This window comes from Arvicola amphibius, chromosome 1 (genome assembly GCF_903992535.2).
Source record: "Arvicola amphibius chromosome 1, mArvAmp1.2, whole genome shotgun sequence".
Classification (NCBI taxonomy): Eukaryota; Metazoa; Chordata; class Mammalia; order Rodentia; family Cricetidae; genus Arvicola; species Arvicola amphibius.
The window spans coordinates 4,149,099-4,169,183 of NC_052047.1; the positions used below are offsets into that span (position 1 = coordinate 4,149,099).

Here is a 20,085-nt window from a genome sequence, read left to right on the forward strand (position 1 = left end):
ATTTGTCACTTGTATTGGTTTAATAAAACACTGGTTGTCCAGTAGCTAGGCAGAAATTATCAGCAGAGTGACCGCACTAGGAGAATTCTGAGAAGAGGAAAGTCTCAGTCTGCCATCACCAGGTGTAGAGGAAGCAGGATGAGAATGCTGTACTGATGAAAGGTGCCAAGTCATGTGGCTAAACATAGACTAATAGAAAAGGATTAATTTAAGTTGTAAGAGGTAGTTAATAATAAGCCTGAGTTAATAGGCCAATCAGTTTATAATTAATATAAGCCTTTATGTGTTTTCTTGGGACTGAACGGCTGTGGGACTGGGCAGGACAGAAACTTCCATTTACATGTGTGTGTCTGTCTGTTTACATATGGGTAAATATGTAAATAGAACCTGCTGGGTCCATTTAGAGTTGCTGCTGTGTACATGTTTTCAGGATTGACACCTCAGTGGGACCATGGAACCCAGAAGTGAACCAGCTGCTGCCATAGCAATATAATCTTTCACTTCCTTCTTAATGCTTATCCTAATGCCTATGGGTAAGTGTAGTGCTCACTCTCCTAAAAGAAACTTCTTTTTTGTAGCAGAGACCACTGCGCCATACCAAGGTCAAAACAGAGAACAACTGTCTGACTGTGGCATGCCCAGTCTTAGCCAACACATCTACAGCACACCCTACACCTCAGGCTCAGAGAACATTGTGAAAGAGAGCACAACAGGGAAGCCCCAGCGATGAAATGGCAACAGTGGGAGCCTAAACAAGACATGAACAATGACAACCCTAGTTGGCATGTCAACATGGAAGGGGGAAAATGATGGGACCCCACTCTTAGAGGAGGAGATGCAGGCAATCAAGGGCTGTTGAGAGGGAGAAACAGTATTCTGGGGATCAATATGTTTGGATTTTTAAAAAAAATAATTTTCTATAGTAAGACAATAATCCCAATTTAATTGTAAATGAGAATAAAACCTTCAGCTAGTTTCAAAATACTTCTTAAGAAGTGAGTGAGTTTGCCACCTAGTGACTGTTTCCTGGTTGTCAGAATTGAAGACTTAAATGATGGCTTTTCTGAAGCCAGCCTGCACACTGCCCTCACCTGGACATCGTCCTAAGTTATAGGATCCCAGGACAAGCCAGGAACCGGAAGCTTCATGTGGGAGCACAGACGGTTTCAGGGTTTGTTTTGGTTTTAGTTAGAGAGCTTCAGGTGATTCACCTGGACCAAGTCAGCCACCAGCATTTGGGGCCTGAGTAAGAGGCGGGGAGCATCATGGAGGTAGATTCCTGCAATACAGATGATCCGCGGGTGACGATGGGCTTATGTATGAATAAGCCTTGCAATGTGAGTCAAAAATATCATAAATCAAAAGGGTCATAAATGCACTTAAATCACTGAATTTATGCCATAGTTGGGCTTTGGTTACATTAGCCATTAGTATAAAACTTATTCCATAACAAAGTGTGGACTATCTCATTCAATTCATTATTGAGCCTCTGTGTCTGAAAAATACTGACAACATACTGCACTGTAGTGTTCTCATTCCCATGATAGCCCACCAGCCTTCTGCTCCTGCTTGGCATCTTTGAGAGTCTAGGAAAACATGTTCAAAATCTGAGTGGTTTTTTTTTATGAAATAAGGTCTGCATTCATATTGCTGTAGAGTAGTTTAAAAAGTTAGCCGAATCATCATAAATGGGGGATCATCTGTATACACTCAATTGTCCCAAGATCTGGATTTATGTATGTACAACTTACTGCTACAGCTTCATAGCTGGCATCTGGCATATAAGGTTTTCTGTCTTATAGGCTGTAGACTTCCAAGGCAAGAATTCTGTTTCTGAACTAGGTCTCCATCACTTTGTGCCCAGTATTTAATATTTAATTCCCACCTTGGCAGTGCTGTGAATTTACCTTACTGTTATACACAAATGTGCCTAGCCAAGGATACTTATTATAATACTGATTTTGTTAATGAATGATTAATCAAAAAGTAATTATATACCTGCCAACTTGAAAAATGTCATGAAATCCTAGCCATGAAATTCTATGCAGTATTAAAGCATAGTGGATAGCCATTATACATAACTTTTGTTCATCTATGGTACTTAAAAATGAACTTATGGAGAGTAAGGGAACGTCAGAAGTTATTAAAGTTAAACTTTAATAACAAAGCAAGAATTCATAAGAGAAAATAATCTGGGAGAAGACTAAGTCCTCTCAACAACACACTGAACACATTCTGGTATAGTTATATAATCAAATTAAGTTGATTCAGAAATAGTCACGTGATAAAATGGCAGTGAGACGAGGGGGGAAGAACAGAGTCTGGTGCTGTCTTCTTACAATACGTGGAAGTGTTAGACAAAGGACTAGACAAACTCGTGATACTATAATTTTCCCTTGCAGTTTTCTGTTTTTATAATTTTACCATTTATATATTTTCTTTTTAAAACTTACTTTACTGTTTGCATATATATTTACCTTTTATTTGATTTACTTTATTTTACTGTTTTATATATTTACTTTCATAATTTCTTGTTATTTCATAAAACAAATACATGTCAGCAGGTCCAAGGCCTCTTTTCATTGCAAGAGTAAGTGGAAATAACAAAGCCTTTTCGTTCACTTTTGGCTCTGAGGAAGCCTTGTACCACATCCAAGACTTAGAGAGCGTCTCTCTTCCAGCGGGCACGGGACCAAGGGAGCTTTCACACAGGTGAACTCTATCTTCACCCCACCTGTTGTTCTGAAGGCTGGTGACGATCAGATCCCACGCCTGAGAAAAGCTCATAGCTTCATATAATCTGGATTCTTGTGGACCAGAGAGCTTCAACACTAAACAAGAACCACGGCTGACATAGCGGGGAATTCACACTCCTCCGAGGAACATTACTCAAAAATTCTACAGACTAAAGTTTCTGTTCACAGTAGACAGACCTTGTCGGCACCCAGAGCCTTGAGCAAGGTGAACCAGGAAGTACCACCACCCTGTGCACACGTGACTTGCTGTTTTACACCAGCGAAGGCCTCTTTAGTTCCTTCTCGTCCCCTCCTCACACTCACTTCTGTCTTTTACACAGACACGCAGTGTTGAGCAGTTTGGGCTATCCTGTCTGAATGACCATTCAGTATGAGACCAGAATACATCAAATCTGATACCTGACCTTTAGAACTGCTGTGAACTAAGGAAGGCATGCATACACTTCCAACCATGTCTGCTCCCCAAGAGCCTGTCTCAAGCCGTCTTAACCTGTATCTGTGATTCTCTTTAATTTGTTGGTGTGAAATATCTATAAAGAAGAGTTCTCTTCATCGGAGATGGAACTATCCCCACAGTACCAGGTTAGTAATTCTGGACTGTCCACGGACCTACAGAGGACCCAGAAAATGATTTGGAAGTTGCTGGAAAAGACACCCATGATGGTGATTTCAAATATGGGTTCATAGTCATTTGAGCCTGTTACAAATGAAAACAATAGATATCCTATTCAATGGCCTTCTATCATACTTGGTATATACCAAGGTTGGTGCCAGATCCCATCAGAATAGACTGCTAGAATGATTGCTTGGTTTAATAGAGCACACCTGCCACCGCTCCAGAGTTTCTCTGCCTCATTGTCCTAAGCAAAAAAAAAAAAAAAAAAAAAAACCCTTAAATTAAAATGATTTAACTTCTGATACTAATCTGTTAATGACATCACATAATCTATAAAAATTCAAATATAGTGACAGCTATATTTCTAAGCTTGGAACATGTGTAATAAAGTACCCCATAAACGTTAAAGCACTGTCCACTGAGTGGCAGGCAGGGTCTGCTCGCAGTTCCTTCTTCTTGGCCTTTCTTAACCACAGTCCTTGTGTCTAAGGGAGCCTTCCTCCGTGCTGCTCTCCTGAGCCTCCTGCTCACCGCCACAGCTTCCTAGTCCTCCGACTGACGGATTTTATTTTATTTTTTTTTTTTTATTTTTTTATTTTTTTCTTTTTGGTTTTTCGAGACAGGGTTTCTCGGCAGCTTTAGAGCCTGTCCTGGAGCTAGCTCTTATAGACCAGGCTGGTCTCGAACTCACAGAGATACGCCTGCCTCTGCCTCCCGAGTGCTGGGATTAAAGGCGTGCGCCACCACCGCCCGGCCTGACGGATTTTATTTATCTAATTTTGGTTTTGGTTTTTCGAGACAGGGTTTTTCTGTAGCTTTGGAGCCTGTCCTAGAACTAGCTCTTGTAGACCAGGCTGGCCTTGAACTCACAGAGATCCGCCTGCCTCTGCCTCCCGAATGCTGGGATTAAAGAAATGTGCCATCGTCACCTGGCCGGAGGGATCTTTTTTAAACTTTAAAAGATATGTTGTCCCACTTAAGGTCATCAACTGCAAATTCTTATTTACTTTTAGATATATAGTCTGTCTAAATGTGTAATTCTTAAAGACCTCTGCCTTATTCTCTCTCCCTCTCTGTGTATACACATGTGTGTTTCTGCATGAGTGCATATAAATGGACATGTTCTGGATTGTGGAGTGTATGCATGCATTAGAGAGGGTGTACATGCATGTAGGTAGTGTGACTAGGCCGGAAGTCAACTTTGAGTGCCTTTCTCCATTGTTCTTCACTTTCTATTTTTGGCACAAGTCTCCCAGTGAACCTGCAGCTCATCAATCCATCCATGCTGATTGGTCAATGAGTTCTGGGGATTCACTTGACGCCACTCACTTGTTGCTAAGGCTCTAGGTGAGTACCCAGACTTCCCCCCCACCCCCACCCCCACATCCTGCCTTCTTCCTGATCACCTGTCCCTTTCCTTACATTATCCATTCAGTAAAGCCCAGGAGCATCTCCTCCCTTCTGTGCTCCCCAGAATGTTGTAAACTGTTTCAGGATCGGGTAGTCTGCCCTGACAGACTGGAGTATTGGGTGGCAAATGGAAGGCAGACATTTATAAACAGAAAAACCAAGGAAAGTGGCTTGCAGGGAGCACCCCGCAGGCAGGCAAATCAATGACAATGACAGACCACACCACTCTCGTGGCTGGTCGTGGACAGTTTTTATTTTCGGACACAAGGTGGCAGAGTGCTTCTACTTTTCTCATTCCTCCGAAGGCCACTAAGAGAGACTGAATCTGTCCATTTTGGAGATCTATGTTTATTTATCTTTGAATGAGGATGGTCCAACTGAAAGAGGAACATAGATAAAGCAGAGCCTGTCTCACTGCAGAGGAACCCGTGAGCTTCGGCGGTTCTGAGTCTGTACCAGTGCCTCCATGTGTATGTTCACCTCAGCGTGATGTCTTGGTGAAGTCTTCCTTCTTTCACTTATAGAAAAGCAGATATATATTCACATACACACACATATACACATGTATATGTATACATACATATACGCACGTATATGTGTGTGTGTATGTATCCCTCACCAGTGCTCTGAAGGGCTGTCCGTGAGTGCTCAAAAATGGGGAGAGGGAACAACCTAACAAGGGAATTGAGAACTGAGGTGTGCAGCTGTCCCCCAGATAACAGACAATATGGTGGCCTTTGGAGTCCCCACACATAAAGACCCAAGACGGCATTTTCTCTGTCCATCTTCTTGTGGTTGTTTTCTCTCACCATCTCAGCAGCTCCTATGTGCTCAGATCATTCCTGTGTAAAAGCCATTGGGTTGCTTTCAATTTTTTATTTGCAATTTAAACTCAGTTATAATTTCTCTACTTAATTGCTTTCAGCGTGCTTTTTTGGGGTCAAAATTATTATTCTTTTATTTATTTTTTTTTAAAAAAAAGAGTACCAGGAATCAAAACACAGATTTGACACAGAACACACTGGTCAGGTTGTCTGTTGTTTGAGAGTCTCCAAGGGACAGGAGAAATAATGTTCACATTTTTTTTCTGAAGCTTACAGTCCTCCTTTCCTTCCCTGGATGCTCATCATTATGGAAAAGGAGAAGAATATTAGTAATGAATTCAGAGCAGGCGTCGGCAACAGCAATATACTGATGCCGGACATAAGGAGAGCTAGTTTTCTGGCAGACGAGGATGTTTGGCACGGGGCAGACTCTGTGGCCTTTCTATGCTCGCTCTGCCTTCCCCTCGTGGCCACACACTGGCTCCTGAGCATCCCAACACCATGCTCATGCTAAGCCAAGGAGAAGGTCTGAGACGAGAGAAATGGGGTGCCAGCTGAGTGAGTGAGTCTCTCTTGCCATGGGACAAACACTTCCCTCAATGGGAGATATAGGTTCCCCCCACCACAGACCTGCACTACAAGACCGTCTTAGCCAGAAAACCATCTGTGCTCAGGAGAGGGAGAAAGACAGGGATACTTTGGGAGTGGTCAGTGCTGGTAACTGTTGAACTGGATCCTGGTCCTGGCCCTCTCGTTTCTGTTGCTCGTTCCCTATCACCCATGGCACTTCCTCCATCCTCTGCTTCTCTCTAGATGGAGTCAGAACCAGCAAAAGTGATTACCATATTTGCTTCAGAAATGAAACTTGCTGCATAGGACACTAAGCACGCAGCAGAGGGATGAGCATAGCCAGCCGCAGAGTGAGATCAGGGAAGTGTCTCGTGCCTTGTCCGGGGATTCTTCTCACACACCTTATCTCTCTCCTGGAGGCAGATTAAGATTGTTACCTCTTACTTCTGCCACTAACGCCAACCGTCTCCTCGCGATCACTTAACTGCAGGCGATCATAGAAAAAGCACATTTATTTTCATTCTGAAGAGCGAACAACACACGTCAAGGCACGCATGACATTCACAGGCTATTTTAAGGTGTCGCCTACCCAAATATTACCTACTAGATAATTTCTTAATGAAAATTTTATTTAAAAAGAGCATTAGAACTTTGAGTAGAAATTCTTAGAGCTACTATAACAGCTCAGTGTCCTGGAGGTTTGTTAGCTTGCTCGGTTTGTTTCCGCTGTGTCCGCTCTTCCTCCAGGACAGGAGGAGAGGACTGGACCAGATTCCGGGGGCTAGTCGCCCTCGCTCTCACTGGAGCTGCCGCTGGATGAGGACTCGCTGCTGTCTCTTCTGTGGGTGCTGAAGCGCCGGTGGGCATGGGGCCTTCGCGACGGCCAGGCATCTCTCCACTGTGACATCCCTTTATTCCGTGTAGAACTGTTTCGTCCATGGAGTGCATAATGGTTTTTTCTGCTCTGTGTTATAATCCGCTCATTACTGGGAACGTTAGAGGAATCTCCTTTACTTTTACCCTCATTACCAAGACCGTGAGAAGGGAGACCCGGGCCCTGACTATCGCCTTTGCCTGGAAATCTTTGTTTCTCAGTCAATGTCACTTGCTTCCTGTAGGATTCTTCCGTGTCTTTCCTAGAACTGCCTTTGCTGCGCTTAGGAATCTCATTGTAACTGGCGCTCCCGGCGCCGGCCGTGCTGCCCCCTTTCGGCTTCTCTTTGGAGGGCACTCGTGGATAGTGAAATTCTACTTTTCCTTGATGAGCATTTAGGCTGCCAGCATCAATTCTGTTCCCTTCTTTTCCAGGGAGGTCCCTAAAATTAGTACTGCCTGTGATGTCATTGCCGCCCTCCACCAGGCTCACACCAGCAGCACCTGCCCGTTGTGTGGTTTTGTCTCTGGTTTCAACAGCATCACCGCCATGCGTTTCTCTCTCTGGGATCTCATTAGAACCCAGTCCACTCATGTGGGGGTTAACAATCTCAGATTTGTCAGAGCCTGAGAGGCCTGTGTGACTACCTGAGCTTTCTAGAGCGGGTCCAACAGCACCTCCTTGGCCAGGAATGTATGTGAAACGTTGGCCATCCCCACTGAAAGGAGGGACATCGTTATCACCCCTCACTTGAATGTCTGCGGAACCGCTGCCTTCAAAGTCACTGGGGATCTTTCTGATTTGGGGGTGATGTGTTGGGTAGTGAGGGCTTCGTTGGATCTGGTGGGTACCTTTGCTTTTCACGGGGCTGTTATGGGATAGCAGATTCCTCTGTTGAATCTTTTCATTTTTCAAGTGGTCTTTCGCATCACTGACATCCGCTGGAATCATGTTTGGAACACTCTTAGGTTTCTTCTCTGTGTTTTTGTGCCTCCGTAGCTCGCTCCCAGTCACCGGTCTCTCTATACGCTGCGAGATACTTCTGAGGAGAGCAGCGCCATCCGTTTCCTGGTCAGGCAGGTTAAGGAGGGCATCCTCTCCATCCTCTGCTCCATTGTCCCCCGTGGGCAAGTCCGCGTGGGCGCTGCTTTTGTTGGTGCTGCCATCCTCTTCATTCGTCATCTGCGGATTTACAAAAAGATTTTGGGTTTTTTACTATTTTTGTTATTTTCATTGGCTTTAAAAAGAAACAAGCCTTTCTCTTTTTTTCTGGGCAATGATTTCTTTAGGTGTCGGCTCACAGTTTCTTTCTTTGTCAAACTGGTGAAGAGCAATATTATCTCTGCTTTTTTCTTTTTCCCAAAGTAGATTTTTTTAGCATAAAGTAATTATTTCATGTTAAATTTTAAAAATCCGGTAATTCATAGAAAGTATTTAAAACCTAAAACATTTTTTTGTGAAAGGCCTACAACTCAGTGAGGATGGAATGGAGCAAAGCAGGTCCATGGGAAAAGAAGAATGAAGTAAATTTAATGGTCACGTAAGATTCAAATATTCAGAGGCAAAACAGTGAGACTATTTTAAAACTAAGTAGCAGAATCAATATATTTTTGGAGACACTTTGGTGTGTTAGCTTTCCTTAAGTGTGTTAATATCTTGGTTATGATAATTAAAGATATGAATAGATGAACGTTCCCATATGGAGAAAAAGAAAGATCATCCAAACATCTGTATGAGGGGTAAGGAAGATCACGGAGATGGTAAAGTAGTTCAGGTGAGCGAGGACCCTGCTGAGCAGCATTGAATGAGATAACAGAGTGCCCAAATGTTTGTAGTTTCTTATTTTTAATGTGTGTGGATGTTTTGCCTGTATTCGTGTCTGTGCACCATGTGTGTGCCCGATGCCCACAGAGGCCAGAGAGACCATCAGATCCCTTGAAAGTGAGGTTATAGATGGTTGTGAGCTACCACCTGAGTGTGGGAAGACAAACTCTGATCCTCTCTCTGGGAGAGCAGTAAGTGTTCTTAACTGTAGAATCATCTCCGCAGACCCCAGTTTCAAATCTCTCCAGCGCTCACTAAAGTAACTGTGCCCCAGAAGGACCCAGGCACCAATCATATAAGCTGCCTTCCCTCTTCAGGCTGGGTGAGCTGCAGAGACATGTGATCTGAGAAAGCATTTGACCTGGGAAGTCATGTGACCCAAGGAGGCATGGTACCCGGGGAGGCGTGTAACCCTGGGATGCTATTTTGCTTCTTTGCACATCAGACAGCTCACTACAAGATAAGAAAATGAACACATTTCAGGATTTTTAAAAGAAATAATCTTGTTCCTTAATACAATACAAGCAACGTATCTAAAGCAGTGCCTCTCTCATCCACCGTGGCCTATATCAACGACACTAGCAATCCCTCAGTCAGGACTGTGTGGCGTCCCTGATGTCACGCTAGCTTGCGTCCCTACAGAATGGCAACAGCAGCCACTCCCTCATAGGAGGCACAACTGTCCTCTCGTGTCTTACGTCTTCTGTCGTGGCTGCTAACTGTGGACTCCGTCTTCACTCCTTTCCCTGCGCTGGGAATGTCACCCTTTTGACTGTGGCTTGTGCAAGCCTGTGGCCACTGATCGCACATTGTCTAAAAGAGAGTCTTGATATCCTCATCTCTAAAAACACTAGGAGTGCGTGTGTGTGTGTGTGTGTGTGTGTGTGTGTGGAGGGTCAGGAAAAGCCTGCATGTGTCAGTACCTATGTATGTATGTATGTTTGAGAATAATCTGTGAGAGTTTTGTCTGCCCTTTCCACCATGTAAGTTGTAAGAATAGCTTTCAAATTGTCTGATTTGGGGGTCACTACTGAGCCATCTTGCTGTGCTCCCTCTGCCTCTGCTTGCTTTAAAATGTGTCTTTTTTTTTTTTTTTGGAGTTGTGAGACCGTTAACTGAGCACACACTTGAACTGTAGGTCAGAATAGTTTGAGGAAATCCCATCTAGTCTGGTAGAACTTGTTAGTAGGATGTCTCCAAGAGTGTACATTTGTCTTAATTGTAGGATATAATTAGAAATGATTTCGCATGTGGAAAAGATGACACCATTATTACTCACTAACTGTTATAGTTGCAAGCTTGTTTGGGGGAAAATGTAGAATTTTGTTGTGAGGGGGGAAAAGGATCTGCAATGGTTTACTTCTGAATAAAAACATTCTAATTACTTAGTTAAGCCACTGAGTCTCAGAAATCTTGCATTGGGCATTTATTCCTATTTACTCATTTCTGATGATACATTTTGAGCTGAACAGGAGGGTTAGAAAAATTAGTATAGCTGGGCAGTGGTGGTGCATACCTTTAATCTCAGCACTTGGGAGGCAGAGGTAGGTGGACCTCTGGGAGTTTGAGGCCAGCCTGATCTACAAGAGCTAGTTCCAGGACAGGCTCCAAAGCTAAAGAGAAACCCTGTCTTGAAAGAACAAGAACAAAACAAAAAACAACAACAAAAAAAGAAAAGAAAAAAAAGAAAAATTAGTATAATATATTAAGTTAAATTTAAATTTAAAAATTCTTAATTTTTTCCTGTCTACTCTTAGAGGAAGTTTTGTCCCATTTTTTTTTCTCTTCCTCTTCTTTTGTAGAAAGGTAAAATGCTTGCTAATGACTGGTGTGCATTTAATTAGAGGAAAAAATAAAACTGTTTTGTATAGCAGACAAGAGACAAAGTTTTAATTTTGGTGTAAGACAGTTAAGCACTTGTCTGAGAAAATATTTTAATGTACAAAGAGCTTCCTGTTCCGCATGTGCCCAGGGACGTGATTTTCGTCCGCCACCGGCTGCACGACCGGCTGTGAGTCAGCGGCTGCTCTGTCCTCTCCTTCCTCCCATGCCTTACTTCCTGGCAGTCTCTCTCTGGAGAACAGCCTGCCCACTCACTTCTGTCTTCTCAAACCTTATCGCTCCCCCACGACCGGCTCACGGTTCCCATTGTATAGCTCTCCCTGAACACCAGCCTGGAACTGACTCCTTTCCACTCCCGTCCCATTGTCTGGTTTTATTTCCTGGTGCCACTCACATGACCCTTTCCATGTCTCGGGTTCTCACTGCAGTGTCTCTCTTCTGTCTTCATGTTCTGAGAGAGAAGGAATTACACTCCCTCTGTTGTTTCAATTGGCATTATAACTTACACAGCAGGAAGCGCTGAAAACATGTTGCCCCAGAACCAAAATTAGCTAACTGCCTTAGAGATGGCTGTATGAAGAAGACCTAGCTGAGGCAAACAAAATTCTACGGGAGAATTCTCACTTCCAGGGGAAATGAAGCCAGATTTGGAAAAGTAAATCGTCCTTCGTTTGGAGGCATTTTAAGCTGTGTGCTGTTCTGCGGGTAATGATTCTGCAAGAAGCCACTGAATGAAAGAATTATTGTCAACCCTGTGGACAAGTGTCTCACTCTTCCTCTTCGATGAAAGTGGGCATGGATGAAGTCATCTGTGGGAGGAGTTTAAGATATGGAGCCGTGTGTCACTCTTGACAAGACGGTCTCTCATGGGAGCTTCCTTCTGGAAGTCTACACGGTCCCAGCACATGGGAGGATATGCTCAGAAAAATCCCTCACGAGAAGCAGTGCTATCGAAGCACAGGGAAATGACAATTGCAGGCCCCTGAGGTCCACCAAGGCCACCTTTGCAGAAGTAAGTCCTGAATCAGAACACGGCTTGGGCCGAAACAGTGGATGGGAGTAAGGGGGACCCTGGAATGAAGAGTTGCATAGCACCCTGGCTTCAGAACCTGACAAGTGTCGAGCAGGGAAGAAAGGCAACATCCACAGCTGGAAATGCCAGAGCACTTTGTCCCTGCTGAGCCTGCTTGCTAGTCCAGACTGTCATGGAAGGGTCTTTCCTTAGCCATGCACCTTTATGTTAGTTTCAGAGTAGACGTGTTTCCATGGTGACCCTTATAAATGATGCAAAAACATACACCATTATATTAAGGTGGTTTTTGTCTCGAATTTTCTGTATTTTTCCCTAAGACTACAGAATTTTTTTTTTAGTTTGAGAGAAGTCTAATTTTGCATCTGACAATTGGTAGTACTTCTTAGAACCACTGGAGGACGACTGTTGGCTGCCCTAGAAGGCAGCCACCGCATGGGCTCTCTTTTGTTTACATCTTGAAAAATATTTTCCTGCATGTCACTGTCAACTGTTTGTCATACCACAGTGTATCAATCTTACTATCATATGTCATATCATTGGGAAACACTTCCAGAGAAGAGTGGGGAAGCCATGAGAGGAAAGACAGGTTTCCCTGTGCTCATGGCTGAGGTCTTGCCGGCAAGTGTCACCCCTTGAACCTTCTGGCTTTTAAGTTTGCCATTCGGACCCTTGTTATTTTCAGCAGGGAGTTTCAGGACCTAGAACTGGGATTGCTGGGACAAACTGTGGCCAAGATGAGCTGTAATTTGGTGACATGCAGACCTTGATAGTATTTCTTGTATTGATAGCTTTCTTGATGCTTGTAGAAAAGTAATTCCACGTGAAGCCAATTCTCTATGGAAGCCTGTTAACCAGCCTCCTCCCTCCTTGAATGTTGGTTTGCTTTCATATACAGCACACACGGGGAATGGTGTTTGCTAATAACAATGTCCCAGAACTCTTACTTATCCCTCTGAAAATTGTGATTTCAAGGATGGCATCACACTGGGACAAGAACATCAATATGTGACATTTTTAATTATCCGTTGTAGGAATTACAATGGACTAGAATGTGTCACAATTATGCTGGACACTGTACACCCCTTGCCTAAGAACCCAAAGACATTTTGGCAGTTAAAATGTTCTCATATTGCTTTTTCTTTCTTTATAGAGCTGAAAGAGTTATTTGGGAGGAATGATTCTGTTTGCCCTCTGTTGTTCTACACAGCCCTGCCTGGGTGAAATTCCGCAAGGAGTCCAGAAACTCAATTCCACCAAATAGAACGTTCTTTCATTCATTTCTTCAAACAACAAATATCTAATTTCTTTTACTGGATTATATTAATGTGAAAAATCATTCTGACTGAAAGAGGCTCAGACCCACTTCTCTGTATTTGTTAGGGAAGAAAACATCATTTTCCTCCCCACTAGATGGCAGTGCCATTTCGGCCACAGAATCAGATTCCCGCATGAAGCAGTTTTCCCATGGCATGGAAGGGGAAAGACAGGCCTGGGGCTCCAGAATGGAGTCGTGGTCATTGGAACACACAGAACGATGTTTTCATGTGCAAACCTGAGAGGTTTAGTGTAAGAGGCAACTCCAAGTTCAGGAAGCGTGGTGATGGTGAAAGCCAACGGCTGTGTTACAATATGATGGTGCCAAAGAACTACAGTGCCGACATCAGTTCTGCCTGCAAGGCCGCACAGTGATGCCTCGTCGCCCACTGCAGCCCTGCACGTAAGGGTGCACAGTGATGCCTTGTCAATCACATGGTACACCGTTTTGCTCAGGCAAGAAAGAATGGACATGGCCACTAGTTCAGGCTGTCTCTTTGATCAGTGTGGAAGTGTCAATTTTTTCTTGAGGCTTACTGAACTACAGAAAGACCAGACACCGAGGAATACATATAGGTAGTTGTCTTGGGTCTTGGAGTTGAGGCCTTATGAGATGTCACACAAAAGAAAGGACCTAAGAATTCTGGGACAAGTGTTCTGTGAACAGCATAGTGTAACAATTCTTCCAATCTTGGTGTTTCCATTTCTTTATTTCCTTTGGAAACTTCTCACTTCTCACTGATGTGGCGAAGGGAACGAATGAGTGGCTATGCTAGTGTCCTGTGTGTGCTAAAGTGGAAGTCAGCACCATGATGGACCAGCCACTGATGAGAAAGACGTCCCACGGGAGACTTAAAACAAGACAAGCAACCAGAGGACCATCTCACCTGCCTGTTCTGTTGGCCTGAAGACTGCTTCTCCTGAACAATGCGCAAAGACTTGGGAGTTTGTTTATGTGTCTCTACTCTAATTGATAAAACAATTCACAGAAATGTAAATTCAAGTGGCTAGTGAAAGTATCTCATTATTTGGTTTACCATTCCAGAAACAAACAATTGGTTTGTCAATAACATCTTCTGTTTCTAGGACACAATGGATTTGCAGAGAATTTCTCACTTTGCAAAGGAATTTTGCATGAAAATTTCTCTCGAGTGCCTTAACAACCACATGAGGTGAGCAGCAGGAGAGAGAGTGCCCACACAGACACAGCTGGTGATGGAGAAGAAGGGAGAAGTCCCAGCCTGCATCTCCTCTTTCAAAATCCCAAGACTGAGGCAATACAAAGATGAAAGTAGCTTTCTTTGGAAAGATGTTTACTAATATGGGGATGTGTTCCTAAAGCTTATGTCAAATCTTTAAGATATCTTTCATAATATATCTTATTTTATATTTATATTTATATATCTCATATTTATATTTTTATTTATTGCATCTATTTTCTTATTGTTAGTTCTCCCATGATTGTGTGAAAATAAGTTTAAATTGTTACCTCATTTTTAGCAATAAAAAATGAGCTATAGGAAGAATAATATAGAAATAGCTTGGCTAGGTATAAAAATAGGATATGATAGCATGAGTGTTTTCTAACAGAGCATGCTCATTTATGTTTGTGTTAAAACATGTACTTGTGACATAGATTAACCCCGTGTAGGTTCCGATTCATTGTGCCTTGGACCAAAGCCTCCTGCACGGAACTGCGTGTGAGGGATAGCGGCTGCGTATCACTGCTTGACCTTCCCCCTTCTTTTTTCTCACACTTTAAAGCTGTTTGAATCCAGGTCATAATTATGATACATGCACATGGCTTACTATATGCTCATTTTTATACCAGCAGCCTATGATCAGATAATTGAGGTAACTGTTAAAATGGAATGTATGCATCTGCGAGAAAAGATGACACTACAATTCACAGTACCCGATTTTGTCCGTTACCCTACTAAGACTCTTTAATTTGGACTCTGCAGTCCTCCCTACTCCTCTGACACCCACTTGGCAGTTGCACTAAACTTGACAGTGGCCCTGTAGTGGATATGACATCGTCTTCCCTGAGGAGGAAAGCTGGCAGCCTCTTTTGACTGGTGGTCACCGGATTGATGTTGGCCTGGCACTTTACTGGAAGCTGGTTAGAAAGGATACTTCAGCTCTTCCCTGGAATGTGCAGCTCAAAATAACTCAGCTTTGGTTGGTTGGACTGAATAGGTCAGCAAGACCCACTTGACCACCAGCCTGCTTCAGTGCAAGCCTGTTGGTCCCGACTGGCCCCATGGGGATCAGGTGGGACTGGCTGGTTTGGTAGGCACAGCTCTTACCGCAGTGTAAGGGCTGTGCACGAAGGGGTTAGTGAGATTCCCTCCTTTCTGCTCTTTCACCAGATGGTTACCCAACAGCTCTCCCACTTACTCGGGACCTATATTTAAGTATGGTCAGCAATGGAGTGAGTACTTGTTTCCATAGTTACTCAACCCACAAGGTTACTCTGGGAGCTAGGATGCCGGTAAGACGTTATCTAATTAGCTCCGTGTCTGAGTTGCAGAAAAAGTCTGTAGTGCTCAACTTTGTCACAGGATAATTTGGTCACATCCCGAGTGCTCGACCGGTGAGTCAGAAGAAGCAAAGTGACGAGAGGCAATAGAGGCCCGATTTAGGTAAGATCATGGGCATCAGTTCCATTTTAGCCTCATCAAAGAACATCTTCGACAGGCTCCCGCTGGCCAAGATGCTGCCAGACACAGGCATCCTAGTCCCCTCCCAGAGCCAGCTATTTGCAAAACGCATTTAGCTAGCTTTACACAGTCATGTCAAATTCCTCAAGGCTCTGGTGAAATATTACAAGGTTCTTTTATGGTTCCAGTTTTTGAGCATAACTCACTAATCTGGGCTGACTTGGAACGCTGTAGCTGGGTGCTCATTTTCTCAGAGATTCGTGATAAAATAACATGGCACCATCCTATTGTGGCAGGCTTCTGATGTGCATGCTCAGTGCAGAGAGAGAGAGAGAGAGAGAGAGAGAGAGAGAGGAGAGAGAGATTATGTGGCATGTAAATTAATTTGTAAATGCTTACTGGTGCTGCCCAGGTCACACTGAAGAGGAGCAGTCCCAAACACATGGCCACAGTCTGCATCTTCACAAGTCTCCCTGAAAAAGTCACAACACCTCTTTTAAGAAAGCCAGGCATGAACACACATATGCAACATCCTTCCCAGAGCAGATAACTTCCTTTTAATATATAGATTACATACCTTGTATATAATTACATCTATACAATTATCATCTCCACAAATATATGTAGTTTGCACAATTAGTTCATAGTTAAGGGTTAATATTTTAATCTATTTCCATGTCTGATTATTATCATGTAAAAAATAAAAATCATTGAATATAATTAATCTGGTAACCAATTGATAGAAATAAATTTTACAGACATAATAGAAATAAATTTTACAGACATAATTATTTGCATTTTCCCTATGTGCTTAGAAAACTATCATTAAATGCTTGTATGATTTAAAGTAACAGTAAGGCAACATATCAGCTCATAATTGAATCATTTAGTATGTCAAGTATGTAAATGTGAGGAATGGAATCTTATCGATTCCAGGCTAGTACCCTAGTGCACATCTTCACACTCACTAGCAATATGTCTGAATTCGTCACTGTTGGGGCCAGAGAAAGAAACCACTGGAGCAATTTTTACTGTAAGCAAATGTATGTACTAAATATTAAAGTAGATAAACATCATTCTGAGAATTTTACGTGTGCTTCTTTATTTGGTCCCTACAACAAACTTATGAGCTGGGTGGCTTTACCAGTTTTATAGATGAGGAAGCAGACTCAGAAATGACTATTGATGAGCAGAACTGGGGTTGGTATTCTTGCAAAGTAGCTACAGAACTGGTACTCCTAACCAAAACTCTATGCCACCTCAAGTAAGATTCTGTTCTTCCATCCAATTTAATAAAAGCCACATGCAGTCAACTTTTAAAAGACCCTGTGTTGTATAAATTTCAATAGAGTAATCTTTGGAACCCTAGCATTTAGTTACAGAGTAAAGCACATGTGTATAGTGTGATAGATATCTCACTAGGACCTAGTGAGCTCAGCTAACTCAAGGAGCAATTACAAAGAAAACTTACCAGCATGGCTCCAGATAGCAATCTGTTGGTCTTGATGAACATTAAATATTTTACTGACACATAAACATTTAACAGCCAATATGAAAATAATGTGTTTTGTTGGAAGAAAGTACTTTTATGGGCAAAGTGTTTTAAATGTTCTTACAACCTTTAAATATTTCATAGTAAAAACATACTCAAAAGAATAATGCAACTAAAATATATTGTAAAATCCCAGTTTGTAGTCTAACAAGATCATCCTAAGAATCGAAATCGAAATTCAAGCTATAATTTTGGTTTCCAAGCCTTGTAGATAAGGGCAGGCTACACATTTATCAAGTAGCTCATTGCTGGTAGATACCTCAGTGAAGTGTTTGTAAATAGAAGCACAGCTGGCTTCTCCTGTGTCCGGGTTCTCAGATGGTGTACTGCTACCAGTTAGCATGGATTTTGATAATAATGACAGTCAGCCCGCAGGCCAATTTTCTGCCAAGACACAGAGTTGAGTTAATGATGTCTAGCACCTCACGTATCGTATAGAACAAAGCACTGAACTTAGCGATGCTCAGCTGAGAATAGTCCCAGCTGCGCTTATTTTCAATTAAGCAGACCAGGACTGGAGGAGACTGCAAAGTGAAGCAAGCGCTTTCGATAGCAAGCAATTCTCTGTGAGGAGCAGCGAGAGACAAGTTACCTGGTGTCATTGACCTTTGGCAAAGCTCGGCTTCTTCGGGCTCAGCAGTCCCTGGGCATTTGCTGAAATTTAAAGTTTGTTAGAGCCCCCCAGTGTCCAATCAGCATGGCTCACTTGTGCCCACGGATGACCACAGGGGGCAAGGTAATTTTAATCTAAAAATGTTCTTGTGGTAGAAAGCTGCTATCAAATGTTCCAGGGAGTAGAATAAACAGAAAATTATAAATATCACAGTTTGGACATTATGCTGCCAGATAATTAAAATTGATTTCAGAACTATTAACTAGAACTGGGTGGATAGCTTGCATATTTATAAAATAGAAAATATTTGTAAACCAACAAATTTATGAATGGAAGGCATTTTATTAGGTAAATTTGTTGTCTTCATTGTGTCTGAATGGGATTCAGAATCAGTTAACAACTATGTTCTGAGCGTCTACTCCATGGCAGGCATTGGAGAAGCCCCGGTGGATGAAACAGAAACTCATCCTGTCTCGTGGGATTCGCCACCCGAGGAAGGAATCAGACAATGAACTACGTTCTATTAGATGGTGTCGTGGATGAAGTTCGAAGTGGAACACTGCAGGGGGAGATCTCAAACACTAGGAGGAAGGAGACGGGACTGAAATTTTATATAGAGCATCCTCAGGGGTCCTCACTGGAAATGTGACTTTTGAGTAAAGTCTTTGATATGGCTCAAATGTGTGTTATGCTCCAAAACTCGTACCGTGAAACTAAAACTCCTATGAGATAGGATAGAGCTTTAGAATCTAAGTTATCAGGTGAGAACTTTCCTGAGTGAGATTAAAGGACTGAAGGAAATGACCTCGACTTCTCTCAGTCCACCTGTCTGTCACGTGAACACACGACTTTCATCCTCCTCACCACACCCCCAGGAGGAAGTCACAAGACACCATATTGGATGGTGGTAAAATTATCTTCTACCCAACAGTGAACCTTCCAGCACCTTCTTTTTCTTAAGCTTCCCAAACCTCCAAAGCCACAAGAAGTCAGCACAGTGAGATGCCAACTTTTGTTCTTTGATACCAAGTGTGAGGTAGTCTGTTACAGTCGCGTAAACAGACTAAGCAACCACATGACTTTGCACAGAAGAACATTCCAGACAGAAGGTCTAGGAAGATCCAGCTCTGGAACAGGGGCCTGCTGGCTATTTCCAGAAGTCAATTAGATGCAAAGAAGCCACTTAGCTGGAGAAACTGAGCAAGGGAAACAACAGCAAATAAAGTGAGACAGGAATTAGATAGCGAGGACGAAGGACCTGCAGGTCTGTGCACTCTGCCCTAAGAGGTAAAGCCCTTTCAGGGTTGGTTCGGAGCTGTGACATAGAGGGGCTTGCCTACTCTACATAGGACCTTGGATTCAGTCTCAGTACTACTAAATAGAAATAAATAGGTGAAATTTAATCAATTATTAATTTAATTTAATTCCAAGTCAAGAAAGCTGCTAGAGGTTTGGAGCAGAGCTGAGACTGAAGGCGTGAAGTCGGGACAGAGTAGAGAAGCAGCCCAGAGTTCCTGCAGTGATGGAAACAAAGTCCAGGGGTCTCCAGGCACAGAGGGAGAGGAACGAGGAAAGGCGGTCATGTTCAGCATGGTCTCAGCGGACAGCCAATCGGACTGGCTGCGTGGGGAAGTTAGCACCAGAGAAGCTCCCACCAGAGGAAGCTCACCAGGAGACTCAGACTACAGGATGATTTTGCCTTGTAATAAGAAAACTGAAGTTGCTTTTTATTGAAATGGGAAAATATTCAGAAGATACTTTTGAAGGATGTGTTGTGGTTTTAATTTGGATGAAGATTTCTCTTGAATGGTTAGGACACCATTGAGTCTGTTCTTCCTTTCCGGACATTGAGCTCGTTCTCCCTTTCCTTGGTGGTAGCAGCTAAAATCAAACTGTAATGCATGTTCACAATAGGGAGGTTTTATTTGATCTAAAAATATAGTAACACCTCATGGGATGACTCATATTAGGTTTATGTGTAAATATACCAGTAAAAGATTATGTAAGTTATTAGACCTATACTTTATGATGAGAGCTACTTATGCATAAATACAGCTTTACAACCAATTATAAATAGTATGTAATAAATTTTATGTACAAATCTCTGATTTCTCCAAATCAAATAGGCAAAAATAAAATAAAAAATAATAAAAGAAAGCAGAAAATGAGCAGTATATCCCTAACACAGTTTTGG

The 20,085-nt window shown here is 42.7% G+C and overlaps 1 protein-coding gene across 1 annotated transcript; it reads right to left on the reverse strand.

The window, feature by feature from the left end:
- Positions 1-6,957: 6,957 nt before the first annotated feature.
- Positions 6,958-16,188, reverse strand: Mepe (matrix extracellular phosphoglycoprotein). The gene is made up of 2 exons (XM_038317742.1): positions 16,126-16,188; positions 6,958-8,232 (listed from the first exon to the last, which is right to left on the reverse strand). Exons 1-2 carry the CDS (start codon positions 16,183-16,185, stop codon positions 6,958-6,960), a joined length of 1,335 nt encoding a protein of 444 aa, XP_038173670.1. The 5' UTR covers positions 16,186-16,188.
- Positions 16,189-20,085: the final 3,897 nt, after the last annotated feature.